The sequence below is a fragment of the Hypomesus transpacificus genome, unplaced genomic scaffold, assembly GCF_021917145.1.
Source record: "Hypomesus transpacificus isolate Combined female unplaced genomic scaffold, fHypTra1 scaffold_30, whole genome shotgun sequence".
NCBI classification, from domain to species: Eukaryota; Metazoa; Chordata; class Actinopteri; order Osmeriformes; family Osmeridae; genus Hypomesus; species Hypomesus transpacificus.
The window spans coordinates 3,325,881-3,344,420 of NW_025813826.1; the positions used below are offsets into that span (position 1 = coordinate 3,325,881).

Genomic DNA, 18,540 nt, shown 5'->3' on the forward strand with positions numbered 1-18,540 from the left:
TCAGCAGACGCTCTTATCCAGAGCGACTTACAGTACTCGAAGTTTCCCCTTCGTTCTTTTGGTGAGAAGTCTCAAGAGCTAGCTACACAATTAGATTTCTAATCTGTGGGAAACACTGATGTCAGATGTCAACAATTGGCCACCACACTCAACCGCCACTCTTCAAGCAGCAGCTTCCATTTCCTGATTCCATTACAGGCCCCTGTAAACACAAACACACAAGAAAAAGAGAGAGAGAAAGAGACAGAGAGTGGAGAGAGAGAGAAAGAGAGAGAGAGAGAGAGAGAGAGAGAGAGAGAGAGAAAGACACACACAGACGCACAGCCATGCTCACACTGTTAGAGAGAGTGGGTTTCACCACAGTACTACTAAGAGCTCATCTCACCCAGATGCCCCTTCTGGCTGTTTCTGTCTGCATCCCCACTCACTGCTGGTTCATCTGTGTTGGCCTGGCGCCACTTTGGTGACTAATGCAACCTGTGGTCTAGACTCCAGGCTCTGTCTGTCCAGCTCTGCCAGTGTCCGCACAGCTTGCCCCCCCCCCCCCCCCCCCCCCCCCCCCCCCCCACCCCCGACCGGACGCCCATCGACAGAGAGAGACAGCTGTCAAAGCAGTGGGTGTCCTGTCCCTGGGCGCCGAGAGCAACCACTCGGAACATGCCAGAGCACGCTCCTTGAACATCTCAGCTGATCTGAGAAGGTGAAGGGGGGAAAGGACCTAAGATTAGAGTCGGGCGTTGAGGAGAAGGTTCTCCTTCTAAGTCGTTTCAGAGCCGTTTTGGTCGATTTGGAGGCCATTTAGCTGTTCTTAGCATTTGTTAACCCTCTTAATCCATCAGCACTGTCGACAGCCCCAGGGGGAATGGAGGGAAATAGACGAATTGGATTGTACACACAGAGGAAGACGGAAGTCAGCCCGTCACCTCGCTGTTCGTTCTGTGTTCTGTCAACGTCAAAGTGCATAAAAGGGCGGCTCGCTTCTATTTCTGACGGGAAATATCACCCCCCCCCCGCACAGGCGTCAAGCGGGGCCGGCGCACAAACACACACACACACAAACACACACACACACAAACACACACACAAACACACACACACACAAACACACACACACACAAACACACACAAACACACAACCACCCCCCTCCCTCCCAGGCGCACGCACAGCCTTCTCCTCCATCACCGTCAGCCTGGGTGTCTAGAGAGTGAGAGAGAGAGAGAGAGAGAGAGAGAGAGAGAGAGAGAGAGGGAGAGGCGTCTACAGAGATGGGGGGAAGGGGGGGGGGGGCGCAGGGGGGAAAGAAGGAGAATTTGGAATCCTCTTTTATGTTTAGAGAGATCTAACAGCTCTGAACTGGGGGGGGGGGGGGTGGAAACCACAGACACTCAGAGAGACTCGGGCTCCTCCTTAATCCCAGCTTTGGGTCCTTTCAGAGCCTGTGAGCCTCTGCCTTTGTTTCTACAGCTTGGAAACAGTCCATTTCAGGAATAACAAGAAAACAAAACCATAATTGCCATTTGCCACTAAAAAGCTATAGCACTTGTGCTAATACAGTGCCCTCCAAAAGTATTGGAACAGTGAGGCGAATTCCTTTATTTTTGCTGTAGACTGAAAACATTTGGGCTTGACATCAAATAATGAACGTGAGACCAGAGATCAACGTTTCAGCTTTTATTTCCAGGTATTTACATCAGGATCTGATGCACAACTAAGAAAATATCACATTTTGTTTGAATCCACTCATTTGTCATGTGAGCAAAAGTATTGGAACAGATATACTTAAAACATATTTAAGTGAATAAGACTTAATATTTAGTTGCAAATCCTTTGCTTTCAATAACTGCAGCAAGTCTGTGACCCATTGACGTCACCAAACTTTTGCATTCTTCCTTTTTGATGCTTTCCCAGGCTTTCACTGCAGCCTCTTTCAGTTGTTGTTTGTTTTGTGGGGTTCCTCCCTTCAGTCTCCTCTTAAGCAGGTAAAATGCATGCTCTATATGGTTTAAGTCTGGAGATTGACTTGGCCAGTCTAATACCTTCCATTTCTTGCCCCTGATGAACTCCTTTGTTGTTTTGGCAGTGTGTTTTGGGTCGTTATCTTGCTGCATGATGAAGGCTCTGCCAATCAGTTTGGTTGCATCTTTCCTTAAATTGGCAGACAAAATGTTTCTGTAGACTTCCGAGTTCATTTTGCTGCTGCCATCATGTGTTACATCCTCAATGAAGATTAATGAGCCCGTCCTAGAAGAAGCCATGCAAGCCCAAGCCATGACATTACCTCCACCGTGTTTCACAGATGAGCTTGTGTGTTTGGGATCATGAGCAGTTCCTTTCTTTCTCCAAACTTTAGCCTTTCCATCACTTTGGTAAAAGTTAATCTTTGTCTCATCAGTCCATAAAACTTTGTCCCAGAATTTTTGAGGTTCATCTCTGTACTTTTTGGCAAATTCCAGCCTGGCCTTCCTATTCTTCTTGCTAATGAGTGGTTTGCATCTTCTGGTGTAGCCCTTGTACTTTTGTTCATGAAGTCTTCTGCGAACAGTAGATAGTGATACCTTCACTCCTGCCATCTGGAGGTTGTTGCTGATCTCACTAACAGTTGTTTTAGGGTCTTTCTTTACAGCTCTCACAATGTTTCTGTCATCAACTGCTGATGTTTTCCTTGGTCTACCTGTTCGACGTCTGTTACTTAGTACACCAGTAGTTTTCTTCTTCTTCAGGACATTCCAAATGGTTGTACTGGCTATGGCCAATGTTTCTGCAATGGCTCTGATTGATTTTCCATCTTCTCTAAGACTCACAATTGCTTGTTTTTCACCCAAAGACAGCGCTCCGGTTTTCATGTTGTTTTCACCTCTGAATACAGTCTGCATAGACAAAACCTATCTTACCCAATCTGAACCTGAGTGTAGACATTCAGTGGTATTTATTGATTGAATAATGTATGTAATAGGACACACCTGGGCAACAAAACACACCTGTCAGTCATATGTTCCAATACTTTTGCTCACGTGACAAATGGGTGGGTTCGAACAAAAAGGTGATATTTTCTAATTTGTGCATCAGATCCTGATGTAAATACCTGGAAATAAAAGCTGAAACGTTGATCTCTGGTTTCACATTCATCGTTTGATGTCAAGCCCAAATGTTTTCAGTCTACAGCAAAAATAAAGGAATTGGCCTCACTGTTCCAATACTTTTGGAGGGCACTGTATGCCTTTGGAGCCATTGTAAGTGGGGCGGAGCGGAAGCAATGAAGGATGTCTGTGGGAGTAGCCCAGCAACCCTCCCTGATTACCTTGGCTAACGAGCCTGGGATCATCTGGACAACGACCCCCCGAGTGCAAGCGGACCTGAGGGGTCAATCAGCGGCTATGCTGGCCACCTGCCTGTTCACTACCCTCCAAAAACCAACCCAAAGAGGACGACACTAGCCACAATTCAGAGTTCTCTCTGTGTGGATTTGGCTCTTGATTTACCACGCTTTAAACAGTGGTTACGAGATGAATCTGAATATAAAGAATGTCATCGAATGGAAGAAATAACCAGCAGGCCTCACTATATCCAGGGAGAGTGGAAAACCTTACAATATTTACATGGCGAGTACGGGTGATGTGTGAATGTGAACAGCTTTGATTGTAAAACATTGTGACAGCAGTTTCCAGTGAGGGTAGAGCGAAAGAGAGAGAGAGAGAAAGAGAGAGAGAGAGAGAGAGAGAGAGAGAGAGAGAGAGAGAAAGAGAGAGAGAGAGAGAGAGAGAGAGAGAGAGAGAGAGAGAGAGGGAGAGGGAGAGAGAGAGACCAGCGTGAACATCCTCTCAGTTTACATAAGCTTCACCTTGGGGGGTTACAAGGTAGTGGACATACAGTAGATCTACGAGATAATCATTTATGTGTGGCTGTCATACTTCGGTGCTCCTGAAGGTTACCGTCCTGAGGGTGAAATGTGTTTGGACTCAGATAACAAACAAATTAGGCCAGTCGACAATTTATTAGTCGTATAAAGCTGGGAATTGATTGTGTCTCTTATTGCTAGTCAAATTGAAATGTCCATGTTTTTCAGACAGACAGTAATGATAATTTGGTGCCTATGCATATTTCCAATGAGTAATAAGATGTACTAGCAGCCTTCTGACAGAATGAGATATCAGCTGAGAAGACGACAATAAACACAAATACAGCCTTACCAAATATATGATACTGTTCTAAAACACCTTCTTATACAGTCCATCCATCCACAACACTCTAAGGGTTTATAACATAGTAACATTTATACACCAGGCATATGATTTTGCTGAGGTAAAGTGTAAGGAAATCATCTTTGCTCATGCTCTGGGAAAACCCATTCAAGCCTCAGCTCTCCAGGCACTAGCCTCTGCTGCAAATCGAATCGAGTCGAATCCACCATTTCCATGTAAGTTAAGTTAATATCCACCGTGAGGTGGAAATCCCCTGGGCAGTTACCAGCTGCTGATGTTGACAAAATTCCTCTTTCCCAATGACCAGAACCAGGCTCCATCTGTTTCCTTCCAACCAGGACCTTGGACAGCTACAACAACCAGAACCAGGCTCCATCTGTTTCCTTCCAACCAGGACCTTGGACAGCTACAACAACCAGAACCAGGCTCCATCTGTTTCCTTCCAACCAGGACCTTGGACAACTACAACAACCAGAACCAGGCTCCGTCCGCTTCCTTCCAACCAGGACCTTGGACAGCTACAACAACCAGAACCAGGCTCCATCTGTTTCCTTCCAACCAGGACCTTGGACAGCTCCCCACCAGAGCCGCTCCACACTCGCACACAAACACACACACACACACAAACACCCAGGTATGCCTCTACCTGTCGTCGTTGTGGAAGGACTGATCCCCCAGCAGCAGGTCCCTGAAGCGGTAGCGAGGAGGAAGAGGAGGGACTTCCGACTCCACCTCAGCCAGCCTGAGGGCCGAGATGTCCAGGAGGATGCCAGAGCTGTTCCTGTTGTTCTGCACTTCCTCAGAGGGCCCCGGAGATCTGGGACACACGCACACACACAAGAGCAGGGTGACACGACACACACACACACGAGCAGGGTGACACGACACACACACACAAGCAGGGTGACATGACACACGCACTCACACAAGAGCAGGGTGACACGACACACACACATGAGCAGGGTGACACGACACACACACACACGAGCAGGGTGACACGACACACACACGAGCAGGGTGACACGACACCCACACACGATCAGGGTGACACAAGGAATATTTGTGCAAAAACACAGCTTCGGTTTGAGAACCGAAGATAAAGTGTACAAGGCTAGACCAATCTTTATGCTCATTAAGCTGTCCAACTCCCCTGATTCTAATTAAAAGATCCAGTTTGCATCTGGATGAAATGCTGTAGGGTAGCGTTTGTGTAGACCAATACTGGCTGCAGCACTGCAGGCTTTATGGAACAATAACGGACCTGTCACCAATAAGGAACCTCCTGCTGCAGTGCATGTAGTAGGAGACACTCGTTCGCAGCTTCAAAAGAATGAAGGCCGAGTCGGTTTTGCATTAAAGCACTAAATAACAGACGTCAGAATTGGAATATTAGATCATCATGAACCCTTTCTGCCGCGGGGATAAATCACATTACTGTAATCCATGCTACTCATTTCTGTCTTTTCTGCTCAGTGGGCTGTGACAAACCCGTTTGTAAATAGAACTCAAATAATTAAAAACGAAATGACGCCGGCTCTGAACCACTCTGAGAGACCTAAGACAGAGGTAGTGCACCAAGCGAAACAGAGCTAGAAGAAACCCCTGCACACTTGGTTCCTGCACACTTGGTTCCTACACACTTAGCTCCTGCACACTTGCCTCCTACATTTAGCTTCTGTATGCACTCATTTCCTTGTCAGTCAAATGTCACATTTCAATAAACTAAGAGGCGGGAAAATTACCTGTCACCATGGGAACTCAATGATTGACCTGTTGTACTCATGGTTGCCTCTTGGTGAGAGAGAAAGAGACAGACAGAGAGAGAGAGAGAGAGAGAGAGAGAGAGAGAGAGAGAGAGAGAGAGAGAGAGAGAGAGAGAGAGAGAGAGAGAGAGAGAGAGAGAGAGAGAGTATGAGACAGTCAAACACATATCATTACATGATTACATGTGTACCTTGAGTCTCCTCTGACACCTGTGATGGCCTGGACAAGACACTGGAGACATTCCTCCTGGGTCTCCTCTCCTGCCATACAAGAGTTCTACAGCCTGATAACACCTACCACAGTCCCTCGGGGGGGAGGGGGGGGGGGATGTAGGGGTTTTGGTCTACATAAAACTGCATTAGCAACCACCAACATCCTCTAACAGAACGACAGCCAGTATGAAGAGTCCTCATGCAGCCTTTGAGACCGCATGATTCCTCAACAAATTGGCAGAGTTACGGCTCCAGGAATGAGACCACGCAACAATGGATTTTCTCTCTCTGCTCACGCTGCTTAGAAGGGGAGGGATATCAATCTGCACCGGGGTAGTGATTCATCCGGATGTTCATCCATGTCACAGACACATTGTCCAATGCGTGCACCAGATGATGTACCAACCGAAGCGCCAGGTAGAGGCCCTTTCAACCCCCCCGTGAAGCTCCTCTCCTGGGCTCTCCAGCGGGTATGAGTGGGTAATGACTCGACGCAGGTGACGAGCGCAGGGTCATGTGGGTGGGGAACATGACGCACTCGGTCAGGCACCTGCGACACCCTGGGTGTCCCCCTGCCTGCCTTCTCAGCGGAGACCCTTGTCACACACCACAGCGGTGACACGTGTGGGCTGAAGAGGAGGAGAGGGGGCGAGGGGGGATAATGAAGGAGAGCAGTTGAGGGGGAGGCTGAGTGTCGGCTAGCCATTACGAGAGGAGAAACACAGAAGCTGCGTGATAATGATGGGCCATGTGTTCACCGAGCAGGAGAGAGGAGTTTGACGGAGGATAGGAGAGAAGAGGGGATGTACAGTGATAGAGGGGGAGGCTGGCGGAGGCTGGCTGAAGAGATGGTCTGAAAGGGGATGCGTCTTTTTCGAGATCCCTTTCACTGACAGCAGTTAGGACTAGCACCTAACATGTCGTTAGATGCAACGATAAAACAGACTGATGGATTAAAGATGCATTCAGCTCACACCGAGTGACTCTATGGATCTCTAAATGATGTGAACCAACTCAATTGTTTATCCGCTTATATAACCCCTATCTGAAAGTTAGACTTGGTTGAATATAAACAAAAGAGGATGCCAGGCATTTACATTAGTTACGGGGAAAGAGGAGGAAGTGTGAATAATTGTTCAACTCACAACGGACAAAACAATCGATAAATGCACACACCTCCAACAGTTATGATGTTTAACTTATAGGTTTACTTTATTTTATAAAAAGTAAATCTATAAAATAAAGTAAGTAAATCTATACAACATCAACGACCCAGTTGAAAGTTGATTCATCTACATCTAACGGCAACAACATCAATAAGCATCACATCGACCTCGGTCAGGTTGCCTTCATCCACCACCTTCCAGAGCGACTTACCCGGCTCGGTCTGTATCCGCGGTCCCATCATGGTCAACACGCGTATTATTGAGGAAGCATTCGCTGGTCATGGTCCATGCCGCCCCAGCAGAGTCACACAGGATGTTTTCGATGTGATGGTGTTAGTGAATGCTACTTCCTCGTGGGGAAAAAAATCACACTTGAGTCCACTAAAGGCACTGGACTGTCGACCAACACCGAAACGCGGTGAATATAGTACAAGCATCCTCTACGTTTCATGAGTAGTTGGAACCAAGGCTTTGTCGAAAGAGAACATCCTAATCGTCTTGTTTCTTAATGAAAGGGTAATTGAAGTTGACATGTTCTTGAATGCAAACATTACCAAGCTAAATGCATTTTGAAAAGCAAACATAGTCAGCAATAGCGGTTCTTCCAGGCTTCATCCGCTGTGACAGCGCTGGCTCTCCCCCCTGTGTGTTTTGAACGGAACGGGAGGACGCACGAAACACATCCATGACAACATGGACCAACGGCCATCTACCGGTCAACCTTGAAATTACCTTCTGTTAAATGTGCCCACGAGGGTAATTAAAACCCCTTCTAATGGACAGGCTATATAATCGTAAACCTTTTACAGAAAACTGTTTCACGGGGGAGGCGATTAAATTTTAGAAGACAACAGCAATATGTGTAGCCTATTTTATCGGCCTGAACAGCTTGACCCTTTGATGGGATGAAATTATGCTCTTTTAATATGGCATACTCCGTCAAAGCTCACTGATGAAATTGAGGTAAATTGCAAACATTCTGCCCTGTGAATTAAGTGTTGTTGATGTAAGTACAAAGTGCATGGAGATCCACCCAAAGAATGTGTAGGCTACTTTTAGCGCAGCACCAAAACACAATAACAGATGACTAACCAGTGATACATACAACCACAGGTATACAGCTCACAGAATAAATCTTAATTTAATCGGATTGCAATTTTACCCTTATGTAGGCCTACTGTACATGTCATTCAGATGCTGAGGCTATATACGATCTTCACATCATCCTCGACCTACAGCTTTCATTCTACATGCCGCTAACCATCCTGTCCTCAGCAAAGTAAGTTTACTCCTGGTCTTAACAAGAAGCAGAAACAAATCCTCCCTGAGTCTTAACAAGAAGTAGAAAAAAATCCTCAGTCGAGAGAGAGGGAGGGAGAGGTGGGGGTCAGACAGGGTGAAAGAATAAGGGAGAAATGGAGATAGAGAGAAACGCTGCAGTTACATCAGAAGCAAGATAGCCCTCTCTGACATGAATTCCGTCTTTGCATCTTAGCTCCGACTAACTCCACTTGATACTGTCATATGTTAGCCTGTAGCACTTTACCTGGCCACTGGCAACTGGTACAGTCAACATCTGTTTAATGGTCATACATTTGTCTGATACAGTGGTCTTCAACCCTGGTCCTAAGGGCCCAGTATGTTCTAGATGATTCCCTGATCCAACACACCTAATTCAAATGAATGGTTGATATCAGGCTTCTGCAGAGCTTGATAGCAACCATTCATATGAATCAGGTGTGTTAGAGCAGGGAAACATACAGGACAGTGGGCCCTGAGGACCAGGGTTGTACACACAAACATACTCATGCAAACATTTGTCAACACAGAAATCTATTATACTGTATTTACAACGATAATATCATGACAATGCAGCTACCGTAACCATGTACACACCAGACCATGTGACACGTTAGCACCATGACAGTATTAGTACTTCCTGTTTCACCTTCAGCTGCCTCACCAGCTCACTGACACCTTCCTCACTTCCTGTGGAACCTGCTTACTTCCTGGTACTAGTCTTACCATTCTCAACACGTTTCATGACTCTATCCCAGTGGACATCCCATCAATCTCAATTATTACAGCAATAAATACAGTGATTACTTCAAGCGGGGCAGTTGTTGGATTTGGCAAACTTTACAGACATTTCTGCATATTACATATTTGTGTGCTAACATATTTACATGACGCATTTGTGCCTTATTCTGCAGTCATCTCATGGGAAAATGTGAAGAGCTCTTGGACATTGCCTGTAAAAAGTTCAGAAACAAATAAAACTTTGAATTTATGACGTTCGATGTTTGGACGGTTCAGAGAAGGTACCCTTCCTCTCTTTTCATGATGGCAATCTGGCCTCCTGGATGCTTGGTCTTCATGCTCCCAAAGTGTCTGCAAACAGAAGGTGTCAGAAAATGACAATAAGCAAAGTTGTAGTCTTTAATAGACAACTTTAATGGATGTAAACTGCATGAGCCTAGTTCATCAGACTGATGCTCAGAACTCACACTGGAAATGGGAGTGCCGTAGGAGCCAACAGTCTCTCCCTTTGCCTTACAGAATCCCAAGTGTCCTACACTTGTATCCTAGCCTTGTCATCCTGTACACACGTCTTACACTTGTATCCTCTCCATGTCACACTGTACACACGTGTCCTACACTTGTATCCTAGCCATGTCATCCTGTACACATGTGTCCTATACTTGTATCCTAGCCATGTCATCCTGTACACACGTGTCCTACAGCCTAGCAGTGTCATGCTGTACACACATGTCCTACACTTGTACCCTAGCCATGTCATACTGTACACACATGTCCTACACTTGTATCCTAGCCATGTCATACTGTACACGTGTTTTTCACGTGTCCTGCATCCTGGTGCTCAGGAGCGTCTTACCTCCAGGTGTTTGTCTCATGGTTGTACACTTCGAGAGTTTTCAGGTTGGTGAAGTTATCAGAGCCCCCTGCTGCCAACAACGTCCCGTTGAACACCATCAGAGAGACCTGAGGAACACGTAGAGGGCTGTCACTGAGTGTGTGTGTGTGTGTATCTGTAGTGTGTGTGTGTGTGTGTGTGTGTATCTCTGTGCGCGAATGCTTTAGACACCCAGACACTCACGTTGTTTCTCTTGGACCTCATGCGTTTGACCGGGGTCCATCTCAGGGTTTCCAGGTCGTACGTTTCCACGGCGCTGAGCTCCAGGAGCAGCTCGTCGCGGCCGCCCGCCACGTAGAGACGGCCCAGGAACACGGCGCAGCCGGCGTTCTCCCTGGGGCTCAGCATGGGGGGGCACATAGACCAGGTCCCATCCACTGGGCTGTAGCACTCCACTGGGAAACACCACACAGGGGAAAAAAGGTTGACTGACAGGTTTGGAGGAAGAAACAGACATACATCGCAACATTTCGTATATTTGTTTGTCTGGAAAGCTTTTTTTGGGCTTGATTTTGTCTTGGTTCCTGAGTGAATGTAAACATTCAGACTCTGAGATTGTGTTGGTTCCTGGAAAGCATCTGGTAAGAGAACAACATGGAGACTAAAATAGGTTATGGGAATTCTCCTTCGTTTTTCTTCTCACAGACAGAAATAGGCCCGAACAAGAGGTAGTACAGCACACACACTCATTTATCTTTGGCAGCCTCAGCCAGCACAAATATTGTGTGAGTCTGTGTGTGTGTGTGTGTGTAATAAAAGGTCATGTTCGATCGAGACATTTATAAGTGCTGTCAGACTTAATGAATTCTCACAGACCGCATGAAAATAGATACCTGTAGTCTGTACAGCTAAGAGGATAAGGCTCGGCTGCAGAATACATCGCCAAGACCGACATTGTGGATTGTGCCTAGAGCCTCCCCTATCCTCTCCCACCTGAGTCGAGGGGCATGTCTCCGTCGTTTCCCCCGACCACGTACAGGTGTCCGTCCAGCGCCGCCGCGGCCGCCCCGCTGCGCCTCGTCAACATCGGAGCCTGCTTCTTCCACGTGTTCATCTTAGGGTCATACCTCCAGGAGGGACACATGAGAAGAGAAGGTACCTGGAGTCTCGTAAGTGTGACCTCATGCCCTTTCCCCCACTCGGTGTGCTTTCCCTCACCCTGGCAACCATGTGGTGCGAGAGGACGGCCGTTGGACCCACCTTTCCACCGTGTTGGTTGCGGCCATGCCGTCGAAGCCTCCCAAGGCCCAGAGGTGTCCGTCCAGCTCCACCAGACACACCCCACTGCGGGGGCTACTGAGGGGGGCCACGTCGCTGCTCCAGCTGTCGGTGTCGGGGTCATACCTGGGGGGGGAGGGGCGGGGGGAGGCGATGCAGCAATGTTTATGCTATACGGTACAGCTGAGGTTAGTTCCCCCCTGTTGCTTCCAAAATGGCACCGCCGTTCTCGGGGCAGGAAGCAGTTCATGTGTGTTGCACTCTACGGCCCTCTAGGTTCCCAACTGCACAGTGCTCCTCTCGACTGCCCTCTGCTGTTTTTCAACTGCCCTCTGCTGTTTTCTACTGCCCTCTGCTGTTTTCTACTGCCCTCTGCTGTTTTCTACTGCCCTCTCTACTGCTTTGCAGTGTTTAGCGGTCTTTTGTTGTTCTATAATGTCTACTACTGAACTGTTTTGTTCTGAGTGTACTAGCTTGCCAGACTGCTAGAAGTCTAGTGCTAGTTGCTTCCTAGCTGGCTAGACCTTGAAAAATCATATTGGCATGCAGTTACTAGACCTTCAAATAGATACAGTGTGCTGGGAGACGTTTGGAAGGGTGGGCTATACCTTATCTCCTCATGTTACCCACCATCCATCCCCTATGCCACAGCAAAGGCTTACCCAGTGTCAGCGCACTGTCACTGGGCCTCAGGTAGCTGAGAACACCCCCCCCCCCCCCCCATCCATCACCACATCTATCACCGTGCCTTACAGCTCCAGGGATCCCCCGCATCACGTTCCCAGACCCCCAGGCCCCCCCCCTCACACACACACACACACACTCCCCGTTCGAACTCTACCCCGGTCCGACTAGGCTGACAAGGATACGTGTCCCAAACATGTCAGGGAATTAGGCGGCTGAGCGGTTAGGGACTTGGGCTATTAATCGGAAGGTTGCTGGTTTGATTCCCGACCGTGCCAAATGAAGTTGTGTCCTTGGGCAAGGCACTTCACCCTACTTGCCTCGGGGGGAATGTCCCTGTAATTACTGTAAGTCGCTCTGGATAAGATCGTCTGCTAAATGTCTAAAAAAAATTGATATTTCAAGTGGAGTTTTGGCAACAGCATGTGTTATATCCTTGTGTTATCGCTCACCACCGTCTCACTTTTCCCGGCCTCCCCGAGCGCAACGCGCAGCCTCAGAGGGGCAGCCTCAGAGGGGCAGCCTCAGAGGGGCAGCCTCAGAGGGGCAGCCTCAGAGGGGCAGCCTCAGAGGGGCAGCCTCAGAGGGGCAGCCTCAGAGGGGCCGCCTCGACGGCCGACTTACCTCTCCACGCTCCTGAAGCAGGAAACGTTATCGTCTCCGCCCACAGTGTAGACCTTCCCATCCAGGGTGCCCACGGCCACGTTCCCACGGTGCTGGATCATGGAGGCCATCATGTGCCACTCGTTGTACTGAGGACAGAACTGCTCCACAGGGCACGATGGGTCCTCCTGGCTCCAGCCCCCAACTGCACACACCCCCCGGGGGAACAACATGACCCCTATCAGTGTCAGCAACCTGTAAGTATCCAATCCGTTTCGTCTATAGGAGTTTTGAAATCTACAAAGCACGATACCGGGTTTGTTGTTTGCCAAATAACAACCAGCATCGGATCTCGGAGGATCGTTTGTCGTCACCTGACCCTTTTACAGCCACACACCTGTGTTCTCCTCTTCAACACATAAGATAAGATGGAGAATTTCACATCTATTTTCGACCGTCATCTGCAGCCTCATAGCTGCATAACCCCCCCTCCTCCTGAAATACCAGCTAGAGGCTAGAACCTTCAGAGGTTGGGAGGATTTATGGATGACTCCTTCTCTTTTAGCCTGCACACTTGAGCTAGCCTGCAACCTGAACACTTAACCCTTGGCGCTAGCCAGCTGTCTGAACATTTATCCCATATTGCTAGCCAGCGGTCTGATTACATAGCCATTGGTGCTAGCCAGCTTTCTGAACCCTTAATCCCTTGGTGCTAGCCAGTTGCCTGACACATTTTTCATTGTCATAATCAGTCAGTCTTTGCAACTATTTTTCCTGATTAATTACCGTACCCCTGCAATGTGAATACTATGCCAGTAAAGCACACATTGGCTGTGTCTACTACCGCGCACTTTATGAAGTAAACTGCAATACAGTGCCCTGCAAAACAGTGCACTTACATATTCAGTGCACTCCGTCGCTGATAAGTGCTGTCTCAAATGGAACACTGCTACGTTAAACACTTGGTGGAAGTGACGGATGCAAATCTGCTCGCCACACCCCGCAAAACCTGCCAAAATAAACGCGCTTCTCCACTCAAGTGGAAAAAGCTGCCGAAAGGGCTCCTCCTTTTCCGCTACGTAGCCAAGATGGCGCCCGTTTAGGGCGAGTAGTGTCCATCGTTGTACACAGTTTTTGCAGACCGTTTGCAGTGCGCCATCCGGGTACTTTCAGTGCACTGAATTATTCTGGTTTTGTGATTGAAGCGCCCTAAGCACTGAAAGTCAGTGCTCAAAGTGCACAAGTACGCGGTTGTAGACACAGCCAATGTCTCAGACCTGTAAAGATGTCTACCACTGACCTATGTACATCGTGTCGTTGAATGTGTCTTTAGGTGGAAGTTTGCAGCCCTTCCTGCGAAGGGCGAGAGGGCCATGGGTGTCATGGCGACGGCCGAACCTACTCGTCACTTTGGGCAGCATGACACTGGAGTCTGGCTTCCCCAGAGCTTCCCTAGATCACCAGCCAACAGAAAAACGGAAGTTGAAACACTGAAGCTGAAACACTGAAACAAACGTAGAAACACTGAAGCTGAAACACTGAAACAAACACAGAAACACTGAAGCTGAAACACTGAAACAAACACAGAAACACTGAAGCTGAAACACTGAAACAAACACAGAAACACTGAAGCTGAAACACAGAAACACTGAAGCTGAAACACTGAAGCTGAAACACAGAAACAATGAAGCTGAAACACTGAAACAAACGCAGAAACACTGAAGCTGAAATACTGAAACAAACACATAAACACTGAAGCTGAAACACAGAAACACAGAAACAAACACAGAAACACTGAAGCTGAAACACAGAAACACAGAAACAAACAAAGAAACAAACACAGAAACACTGAAGCTGAAACACAGAAGGTTAAACGCTGATCCACTCAAGCTGAAAAGCAGAAACACCAAAAGATAGGAAACTGAAGCTGAAAAACAAAAACACTGAAGCTCATAATGAAAAACTGAAGACGAAACACAGAAACACTATAGAGAAAACACAAACGCACTAAAGAGAAAACACAGACACAGCAGAAACGCAAAACCTGATACAATCACTATTTTCAGTTCAATGGGGTGAGTTGCAACTCACATTTTCCAAATGTCTTCATCTCATTTTAATATTAGCCTATACATATAAAACACGATTAACAAACAATTCTCTCGTCACACCTCTCCCGTCCAGAAACACTTGTCTCTGTTCAGCACAGCACACACTCTGATAATAGCGATGATGAAGATAATTACCAATAGGCATATACCTTCACCACAGCCCACACAAATAGACACTCATACTCCAGTACCCTTGTTCATTGTACACCCCCATCTCTCCTATAGGGTCTGTTCAATTCTCCCGGTGTGATTGGTCAGTCTCTGTCTCAGTCTTATCAGCAGCAGTACACACAGCCCACTGCTGAGAGCCTGAGGTCTATCTTATAGACCCAGCTGACATCCACCGAGCTGGATGGAGACTAGCCTCCACCCCTTGGCCACACACCAACTTCAGTATGCCATCCTGGTTTACTCATCCACGAGCCCCCAGGAAGCCTCGACTCGAGTTCCGCGTTTTCAAGTTTCAGGTTTCTTGGCCATTTGTAATACAAGAACAAGAAGTACGAGAACAGGTACATTGAAATCTCTTCTTAGCAGGAACCCCTCAGCCCTCTCACTCTCTCTCTCTCTCAGTGGAGCGCACTGCCTGGACTGGGATTCACTGTCTAGACTGGGGTTTGTTGAATAATGGTAAGGACGCCTTATTGTATTCAAATGATGTGTGCGTGTGTATGTATGTGTGTGGACAGTCATCCACCCAGCTAGGCAGGGACAGTACAGAGGGTTCCCCAGTGGGGAAACATGAGTAGTCCCGCTTTCCCCGAGGACTCCATCCCCTGGTACAGACGTCACCCTATCAGCTCCTCTTGTACAAACGTAACCCTATTAGATCCTCTTGTACACATCTGGCCCAATCAGCTTGTCTGTTTCAACCAGACCAGACCCTTTCAGCTCTGGCTGTCCACCTCTCACTCCCCATCCTCAACCAGCTCACGTCTCAACACCTCTGACCCGCGTATCTACATTTCTGTGATGGCAGAAATGCCTAAGCTATTTCTTCGGACTGAGTGCAAGAGAGAGGCACTGCGTGTAGCGATGAATCCATATTTGTCTGTTCCTGAGGACGCCGAAAGATTTACAATGTGTGCAGATGGTTGAGTTCTCACGTCAACGTCTATATTTTCTATCTTTTAAAAGTCTTGAAGGCAGGGGGAGAGGGTTCTCTGCTGGCAAGGAATGCTGAACACAGAATCATTCTTATTACAGGATAACAGTTACATCTTCAATTTTTCCAACAAGTTTCATAGCTTTTCAAGCAAAATACCAATGCATCTCAGTTATTAAAGGACTAAATCAATATAAAATATACAGAGCTGAGACCGTTGACTTTACAAAGCACCTCGTAAAAAAAGAATCATAAAACACGTTACTAGCCTAGTCTGGGAATGTCTCGTTACAGCCCTCTTAAAAAAAACACTCTTAAAACACAATAACTGGGAATGCCTCCTGGATTATTTAAGATTTTGAATTCAAATAACCTAAACACTCACCAGCCGACAGCTCCTTCGGGTTATGGATCAACAAGGCCTTTATGGTAATCCAGAAGGCTTAGGGTTAAAATTGGTTTATTTCTCTTTTCTCTTACCTATTCCTTAGTATTTGCTAGTTCAGATATTCCCTCACTGAAGCAGCCCTCTACTCAAGACCAGAATCTGTATGAGCATCAAATAGCTTCTCAAGTCCTTTAATATGGCCACTAATGGTTCTGGCCCAGTCTTGGCAGGCCCCTTACATCGTAAAGCTGGCAGCATTTTCGCGAGGCCAAAGGTTGGTGGACATAAACGCTGGCACGTACATTTCATGGTCGTGTAACTGAGTTGAACTGGTTAATCTCGCTCCTCAGCATAAACGCCGCCCACATGCGCCATGGTAGAGCTAGCCTTTCAGGGGCGTAGCTGGTGAAGGTGGTGTCTGTAGAGGTGGGGGTTGCTTTTGCGAGTCAGAGGACCCTTGCTTGCTTCTGCGGGGTGTCTGGGGATGTCTTTGTGTGTTTTTGAAACCTCTCCAGTCGAAGAGGAGGGACAGAAGTTTGGGGGTGAGGGGTTGTCGAGGGGTTGTCGAGGGTTTGTCGAGGCGTTGTGGTGTTGTCGAGGGGTTGTCGAGGGGTTGCTGAGCTGTTCAGGTGTCGTTGATGTCCTCAGGTGTTGTTGATGTGTTCAGGTGTTTTGGAGCAGGTGTGTGGCAGAGGATGACAACGTCAGAATCCCATCAACAACAATGGTCTAGAATCAAAGTACATTGGGCTGTGCACTTGTTTTCCTGGGGATGGAAGGCTTGAAGTGACAGTGACTGAGAATTGTTTTACAGCATCCAGCAGTGATGAAAGGTGACACGTTCTGCGTCACTGATTCAGGGACGAGAGGAAACTCAGGTTATGCCAGATGGAACCGTTGAAATGTTTGGCAGCTTTTTGTTGTTCTGTGGGAAGCCATGCAAGAGGGGGGCCAAGAGGCAGCACAGGCTGGCAAGACTACTCTACCTGTGTGTGTGTGTGTTTGTGTACACACGACTGTAGGGGAAGTGAGTGTTTGTGTTTGTGTGCGAGTGAGTATTTGTGTGTGCGTGTACAGTGTGTGTGTATGTTTTGTGTGCGTGTGCTGTGTGTGTTTTTCAGTGTGTGCGTGTGCGTGTGTGTGTTGAAACGATGCCAAATATGTTGTGAGATCATGGCTCAGATATAAGCTTGATGAATGGTAAGCGAAGTAAAGGTCAGATGTCTGTCCTGGAAAGAGCTGGACTAGGTCTGTATCCAGCTGTACTATGTGTGTTTATAGCTGGACTAGGTCTGTATGCAGCTGTACTAGGTTTGTGTCTGATACTTTGTCAGTGCTACCACAGTAATGGAAACCTTGGCATTAGTCACAAGCCTGTGGTATTTTAATAGGGGCAAATGTTACTTCAAACCCTTAAAAAGGGCTTCAGCTAAGTAAAAGCCAGTCAATGTATCCAGATTCCGTATAAGTTCTGACAAAACGATTCCCTACCATTTTTAACACCTAACTCCTAACTCAGAAGTTGACTTGGTTCCAGAACAGATGGCTCATCTGTGCAGTAGGCGTTCCACTCACAGAATACGAACATTCGCATCACAAGCAGTGGTGTGGTGGTGATCGTGGGGAAAGACCCACGCCGACGACTGTCCTAAGAGCTCCTGGGCTGGACTCCAGCCCCCTTCGACCTGCCCCTGCAGCCCTCAACCGCCCAGCCCCCCTCCACCAGCCCCTTCCAGCACAGCCCCCAGCCACCTGCAGCTGTGCATTGGTTCTCGGTGCCAATCACACGAGTCATAACATAAAGACGTGCCGAAAGGTCCCCCTGTGAGACACACCCTCCGAGGCCATGTTATTTTGGGGTCTAGGTTTCGCCTCTGGGGGAATGCTTCACCCATGACTTGCTCTGTAACTGGACTAATTAGTTGTGCTCTGAAGTATCTATCGCCATCTGGGAGCACCTGATCTGGACACCCATACATCAATTTGCAGGCAGACACACACAATGACACCCCCCCACACACACACACACACACACACACAATGACACCCCCACACACAGTGACACACTTTAGCATACACACACCGGCGCATAAAACGTTCTCCTCGATGAGAATTCAGTCTGCGCCGAATGCTTTTCCGTAGTTCTTCTGCATC

At 47.7% G+C, this 18,540-nt stretch overlaps 1 protein-coding gene across 3 annotated transcripts; it reads right to left on the minus strand.

Moving 5' to 3' along the window:
- Window positions 1-8,471: 8,471 nt before the first annotated feature.
- Window positions 8,472-16,669, minus strand: LOC124463677 (kelch-like protein 20). Of its 3 annotated transcripts, none has more exons than XM_047015502.1 (8): window positions 16,384-16,669; window positions 14,083-14,234; window positions 12,804-12,987; window positions 11,478-11,621; window positions 11,211-11,344; window positions 10,461-10,672; window positions 10,239-10,345; window positions 8,472-9,733 (listed from the first exon to the last, which is right to left on the minus strand). In XM_047015502.1, exons 2-8 carry the CDS (start codon window positions 14,201-14,203, stop codon window positions 9,655-9,657), a joined length of 981 nt encoding a protein of 326 aa, XP_046871458.1. In that variant the 5' UTR covers window positions 14,204-14,234; window positions 16,384-16,669; the 3' UTR covers window positions 8,472-9,654. The 3 variants fall into 3 exon arrangements, with proteins under 3 accessions (XP_046871458.1, XP_046871457.1, XP_046871459.1); XM_047015501.1 differs by lacking the exon at window positions 16,384-16,669 and adding an exon at window positions 15,085-15,203; XM_047015503.1 differs by lacking the exon at window positions 16,384-16,669 and adding an exon at window positions 15,029-15,105.
- Window positions 16,670-18,540: the final 1,871 nt, after the last annotated feature.

What these genes read in the sequence shown, in the direction of transcription:
- LOC124463677 (XM_047015501.1), bottom strand. Translation starts at nt 15,107, where the DNA reads ATGGGGGTGTACAATGAACAAGG. An exon ending in GGGGTGTACAATGAACAAGG is followed by an intron (nt 14,235 to 15,084) that starts GTACTGGAGTAT and finishes CTGGTGATCTAG; the next exon opens with GGAAGCTCTGGGGAAGCCAG. An exon ending in TGCTTCAGGAGCGTGGAGAG is followed by an intron (nt 11,622 to 12,803) that starts GTAAGTCGGCCG and finishes CTCCCCCCCCAG; the next exon opens with GTATGACCCCGACACCGACA.